The sequence below is a fragment of the Sprattus sprattus genome (assembly GCF_963457725.1).
Source record: "Sprattus sprattus genome assembly, chromosome: 16".
NCBI lineage: Eukaryota > Metazoa > Chordata > Actinopteri > Clupeiformes > Clupeidae > Sprattus > Sprattus sprattus.
Window position 1 is genome coordinate 3265295 of NC_137914.1, and position 7500 is coordinate 3272794.

At 44.7% G+C, this 7500-nt stretch overlaps 1 protein-coding gene across 1 annotated transcript in view; it reads right to left on the reverse strand.

Moving 5' to 3' along the window:
* The window catches only part of pak5 (p21 protein (Cdc42/Rac)-activated kinase 5), a 50134-nt gene that overhangs the window by 29315 nt on the left and 13319 nt on the right, over positions 1 to 7500 (reverse strand). The window contains exon 2 of the mRNA XM_080854274.1: positions 311 to 1276. Coding sequence (XP_080710400.1) covers positions 311 to 1276 — 966 coding nt within the window. The remainder of the gene's footprint in view (positions 1 to 310; positions 1277 to 7500) is intronic.

Genomic DNA, 7500 nt, shown 5'->3' on the forward strand with positions numbered 1-7500 from the left:
TGTGTGTGTGTGTGTTACATGAAATTTCTTCATCAGGAGTGTGTTTAAGTACGGCCGCACTCGCTACAAGAAACACTTAAGATTTAGTGTAAAGTAGTAGCACTAGTAGCTATGTGTAGTAGTGTGTGTGTGTGTGTGTGTGTGTGTGTGTGTGTGTGTGTGTGTGTGTGTGTGTGTGTGTGTGTGTGTGTGTGTGTGTGTGTGTGTGTGTGTGTGTGTGTGTGTGTGTGTGTGTGTGTGTGTGTGTGTGTGTGTGTGTGTGTGTGTGTGTGTGTGTGTGTGTGTGTGTGTGTGTGTGTGTGTGTGTTACCTTGGCGATGGCCTGTGCTGTGCTGGGGGTCTCCGACAGGCGAGGGTAGGTGTAGGAGCTGTAGGGGTGGGCCTGGGGGGCGGCCTTGAAGGCGCTTACGGAGTGGGGGGGTCCGTTGGGGTCCTGCAGGCCGGACCCGGATCGCGATCGCTGGCGAATGGCGGGCTGGGGGCTTATCTGCGTCACGTACGACGACTTAGGTCGCCTCTCGAACTCGTGCCCACCACCACCCATCCCCCCCCCCCAGTCGCTCCCGCCGTCGCTGCAGCCGTACCCCAGCTGATCGCTGTGCAAGGACACCCGCGACGGCGTTCCCAGAGGAATCTCCCGGTAGTCCTGGCTGGACGACGACCCCCCCAGCGAGGCCCGGTAGTAGTCCCTGGTTCCGGCCGAGCCCGACCCAGAACTGGGCCCGTCGCCGGCGCAGGCGGACAGCCGCACCTTGGACTCCAGGTAGGCGTGGTAGTCGGGCGGCAGCTTGGCGAACTCGGAGCTCTTCTGGGGCATGGCGTCCGGGTAGAAGGGGCTGCGGATCGGGTGGTGCAGCGGCATCAGGTTCGGCGTCGGGATCGGGTGCCCGTTCTGCTTGGCAGAAAAGTGGCGGTAGTGGCGGCCCACGGGCCAGTCGGCGCCGATGCCCGCGCTGTAGTCGTATGCGTAGATGCCGCCCTTGTCCCGGTACGGCTCCAGGGAGTAGTCGCGGCTGTTGTCCAGGTCGCAGGAGTAGCGGGCGTAGTAGTGGCTGAAGCCGTTCTCCTCAGGGCCCGCCGCGCCCCCAGATTTGGACCCCAGGCCCGAGGCGGAGGACGACTGGAGCTGCTTGCTGCCTCCCCCGCCAGCCTGCAGCGCCCCCGGTGGGCTTTCCTTGCGTAGCGAGTTGGAGCGAGTCACTGAGATGCTATCGAACTCCTCCAGTAGTCCGTTAATGGAGGCGTCTTTGGGCGGCCGGCTCCCACGCACAATCGTCTGTGTTACAAACAAACAAACAAACAGACAAACAAACAAACGAACAAACGGATGGTAAGTGATCCTAGCAGGAAACTCAGCCATTCCACGGAGACCTCAAACACACAACCCTCTGGAGTTCAGCGAAGAGGCGGGCAGCCTAGCCAGAACTGAAGAGGTCAAAGGTCAACTCTAGAACCTGCCGTTCATTTAGGGCCAAAACTAATGACAGAGTAGGCTATACCAGATCCAAGATGCAGAGTGAAGGTACAAGGTACAAGGTAGTCTAACTAGCACATGTGGAAGAGATGAAACGTCAACACTGCTGTCATACATGTCATCATGCTGGCAAATTCTGTTGGGGTCACCCAAAACCATCCTCCAAAGTGGCACCATAGTTTGCTTCATCCCTTTAAAATACATCTAACACCAATAATGGAGGTCAATGCATTGCCACATCTAAAGCGACACACAAACGCTGTGCTTGCTAAGAAAATAAATAAATAAATAAATACATGCATACATATTCTGAGCCGCTATGAATGGTTTCTCAGTGTGACAGATTAACATAAACTCCAGTGGGTGTTTGTGATAAGAGTGTGTTATTAATCTCGACATTTGGCATGCTTCAACCCTAAGAACGGAGCTTTGTGAAAGCAGAACACACACACACGCGCACGCACACACACACACACACACACACACACACACACACAGTCACACTCACACACACAGAGGGTGTTTATGTCAACCCACCATGTTCTGTTAAGAGCATTTCATGGATTGCGTGTGACTCACAGGGAGACATTGCGCTACCAGAGCAACACTGGTTTAAAGGCGTCAGTTCTAAATCCTCACGGCCCACACACGACAACCACAGCCTGTGAGGCCAGCTAAAGATAGACCAAAGGTGTAAATAGCTAAACGCTAGACCAGAGGTGCTAACAGCTAAAGCTAGACCAGAGGTGCTAACAGCTAAAGCTAGACCAGAGGTGTCTCAGATCCTACAGCAGCAGCTGTTTTTCAGTGGCAGCTAGCATCTGGGTTTATGCTAGCCTCTTTGTTTCTAAGAGTCATTTCTAAATCACATCCTACACAACATAACTACAGCCTTCAAAGCCAGCTTTCACCTAACAGCACAACAGGTCTGGGTTTATGGTAGCCTTCTTCCTGGAGAAGGGAACTTCCTGCTTCACTTTCTGAACTTGTGCTAGCATGTAGCTCAACTAGTAGCAAGGTGCTAACAACACCTAGATTGAATACCCAAGGAGAACCTATAGGCTACTGACTGAAATGTGGAAGCTACTCAAAGTTACCTTGGATAACAGAGTACATATAAATAAATTAATATGTGTAAAAAAAAATATGTAATTTCAAATGCCCTTCAATTGAGTTAGCTAATCCAGAGATGTGTTAGCACAAGCTCAAAAAAATAGTCCTCAGTATTGTGGGTCAACCATGTAGTAACTAAAACTTAATGGAGTGCATTTAATTGACATCTCTATGGTTGGAGCAAAAAATATTGCAGGAATTTGAACCCTATAGTTTAACTGACTCCTGAGCATAAAAGGGCTCACAGACACACACACACACACACTCACACACACACACACACACACACTTACACTCACACAGACACACACACACACAGACCCACACACACAGACACACACACACACACACACACACACACACACACACACACACACACACACACCGCTGTGGTCTGTGGGCTTGTGGGTAGTAGGGAAGAGTGGAGGTAAAATGACACAGCTGATCTCAAACACACACACACACACACACACACACACACACACACACACACACACACACACACACACACACACACACACCCACGCAGGTGCGCACACACCACTGCGGTCTTATGACAGGTGCAGAGAGATTGCAGACGAGCCCTGCCTTATTGATCTGTCTTCCAGTGCGTGGTGCACACACACACACACACACACACACACACACACACACACACAAACACACATGCAGTTCCAGACACAGCTACAGAGGTTTCTGTGTCCCAGTGAAGGATTGTGTTGCTGGTGCCTGTCAGTGGACCTGTGTAATGAATACTGTGAACAGTGTTATTTTATGGGATGAACACACACACATACAAATACAAACACCAACATACAAACACACACACACACACACACACACACACACACACACAAATGCCATGCTTGAACAATTCCCCACTGACTTTCCTTGTCCAGGCAACGCACACACACACACACACACACACACACACAGAGACACATTTAAATTATTTATTTGAATCCACCAATCATATTCTTTACAGAAAGGATTCAAACATTTCTCAGAGGTTAAATACAGCTTAGTGACTCATGGGTACAAGAAACATCTCCTACGCCAAACAGCAAGACTACCTATAACAGCTGATAAAGAGCAGAACACACACACACACACACACACACACACACACACACACACACACACACACACACACACACACACTCACACACACACACACACACCCATGCATACACACACACACACACACACAAACACACACACACACACACACACACACACACACACACACACACAAACATCCCAGTTGGGGGTGTCGGTAGTGGGCTGGGCGGCCTCAGTAACCCCCCTCCCTCACAAGGTCTTTTCCATCAATGGTAAACCTATTTGGACACGCTCGAGTGCCCATCTGAATGATGAGATGAGGAGTAAGTCTGCTGCAGTCCACTCCTGCCGTCCCCACACACTCACTCACACACACACACACACACATACACATGTACACACACACACACACACACACACACTCCTGCCGTCCCCACACACTCACTCACACACACACACACACATACACATGTACACACACACACACACACACACACACACACACACTCCTGCAGTCCACACACACACACACACACACACACACACACACACATACACATGTACACACACACACACACACACACACACACACACTCCTGCAGTCCCCTCCTGAGGGCGGCCATTACGCCCACAACTCTTTGCCATTACACCACTAAACTCCAACGCACCAATGAACTTATGCTGTGTGCTGCACCTCAGACAAACCGCCATTTTAACACTAAACTCTAACACTTCTGTGAAAATCTGCTGTGTGCTGCATCTCCGAAAAACTGCCGTTTTAAAACTAAACTCCAACACACCAATGAATTCCTGCTCTGCCCTGTACTTCAGAAAAAGCTGCCATTTTAACCCTAAACTCTTAACAATTGTGTGAAATTCTTTTCTGGGCTATGGTTGCGGATATATCGGATACAAAAAAAATTCGAAGTGTCAGAATCAACTTTTTCTTAGGATTTTTTTAGGGTTAGGGTTAGGGTTAGGGTTAGATTATAAGGCTAAAAACTAGGTCTCAGTACCCCTACCAATGCCTAAGAGTACGTTACACTTCCTGTATGACGTCATATGACGCGGATATTGTATTATTTTTTGATCCGAATAATCTGCAACCCTGTGCTATTTTCAAAGACACTGCCATGATTGTCCTAGAAAAAACAATGATATTCTAACACTATTCTAACTCCAATACATGGTTCACAAACATTTTTACCAATTCATTTCCATGGCTTTTCCATGCCTTTGAAGCACATTGTCAAACAATACATCTTGTGTATGGGCCATTCTACCGAATTCGTGTAATATGCAGTCCCTCAACAATAAAAACTATTTACAAAACAATTAGGTATTTAGGCATAGATATTTAATTAGAAAATGTTATGGTCTATATAAACCCAATGCATTACATGAGATAGTGATAAGCTAAATATATACAAAATCATCATTTATAGGGTACTTTCTATTGGGAAGTAGCTGTCCCCAACCCTGACATCTAAATTTCAATGCCTTTAAATAACACTTTTCAATTTTTTTAGATTTTTTTCAATGATTTAATTTCAAAGATCTTTATGATTGGGTTGAAACAGAACTTGGAATATTTAGATTTATTGTGGGTTTAATTTTTAAATCAATTTTCTATACTCAAAAAATCATGTCCCTAGTTTTCATGTCACTACCGAAACACAAGAGTTTTAGTCCATTGGCTGAGCCTGTGTTTTAGCCACGACTCTGCATTTTTGACCATGCAGTGACACTGCATCTCTGACCCTCATGGTTGAATGGTAAGTAGCTAAATCCCATAGTTTTTATATAAATGTGTTCCAAAGTCTGAAAATCGACGTGTAACCTTAAGAATTGTCACTACCGAAACGCATGTTTTCTTCAATTAAGTAAACCTTTTGGGGTTTCATGGAAAATCTTATGTTTGTATGTGTGTTCACCTCTTCAAAGATGTGTTTGCATGCCGTGTGCTTGTTAGAATTCTTTATTTATGCTTAAAGTTAGCTAGAATTGTCACTACCGAAACAGTCACTACCGAAACATATGGTAGTGACCAGATGATTTCGGTAGTGACAAAATGAATTGGTAAGTAGTTCAATCCCATAATTTTTAAATAAATGTGTTGTGTGGACTAAAGGGCGGCCCAGAGCACCTTTTGGAAGATTTTGGGAGAGAAATGAACATCCATCCAACAGTGCAGTCACTACCGAAACACTGGATGTCACTACCGAAACAGTGCAGCACTACCGAAACACAGGATGTTTTGTAAAAAATTAAGTATATTGAGTAATCAACTTAAATGTTATGATACTGATTGGATTAATGTATGTTCAATTTCATCAATGAACAACTCTGGAATCAATATGATCAGTATTTAGCATTTTACAAAGAAATATTGCACTTAGATTTTGATGAATTGTATAAATTGAACTTGAAAATTTGGTAAAAAATTCATTTTTATGGATTTCATTGTGAAAACCTTCAAGAAATATTTGTAAAAATACTCTTCAGAGAAGGGAAGGAAACACAATCTGAACAGGTCAATAATAATACTTTTTTACTATAGTAAATGTGATGTTTCGGTAGTGACAATTTTTGGAAGAGGAAAAACATTCCAACACATTCTGAAAATACAATATAAAAATTGACTGTTCTTTTACTAGATAAGTGTACTTTAGATATGGTACAATATACATACGGACAAAGTTTTGGGAATAAAACATAAAAAAAATCCAAATATTTCCGACCTGACTTTGCACCAATTCGGTAGAATGGCCCGTATACAATACAAAATGCACATGAATAACATTTCAGAATACATAAACATTCGCAGGACTTCAAGGGACTTGAATGTCACTGTGCAAGATGATAAAATAACCGTCTCCGTGTAAGACAACAGCAAAATAAGCATTAGGATACAACAAAGGGCCTTAGATTTTAATTAATCCACATTTAATGTCATGTTTGAAGGCTCTTAATCATTTCAGAACTGAATACAAGGCCAGATAACATAATGTCTAAGTAGTTAATTTAACTTTTTTCTTTTTTAGATATTTCCAGCTATGTGGTGAATTTCAGGCAAGTGTCGACTTTCATGCTGACTTCACCTTTGTCAAAGACTGATCTGCCCAAACATTAAAGTGGGTATGACAGTACAAATGTTAACTTCATAAAATACACGTATTGCCAGTGTTACCGCAAAGACTTCTTATGAACACACACACACACACACACACACACACACACACACACACACATAGATGAAGTCTTCAGCTCCACGATTAAAGAAACTACAGCCTAAAAATGAGGGGGTTTCAGCTAACATGTCAGACAGTATGGGACATACAGTAGAGTATATGTACAGATTCAGACTGTATATGTTTATTAGGAGGAACACAGTTTACACAGGTCCAACACTCACACACACACACACACACACACACAAACACACACACACACACACACACACACACACACACACACACACACACACAAACACACACACACACACACACACAAACACACACACACACACACAGGTCCAACACACTGCTGAAACTCTGCAAGGTGTGTCCACTGAGTGTTTTTTTTTTTTATTTTGCTTGCAGGGGGACAACAAACGACGCCTGCGCTTTGAGAAGTTAATTAGCTATGGATTAGCCCGGGTCTCCATTATCTACCAACAATAGGGCAGCGGTGAGCTCTTAACTCAAGCCGGTCGATTGCTTTTCACCTGCAGAGATCGTGAGATCTGCCAGGCTGCTGCATTGGTGTAAGTGAGCAGCACACACACTCAGTCAGTTCCACAGTAAATGCGGGGCGTGTTTGAGGTGTGTGATACGCAATGCTCCCCACAT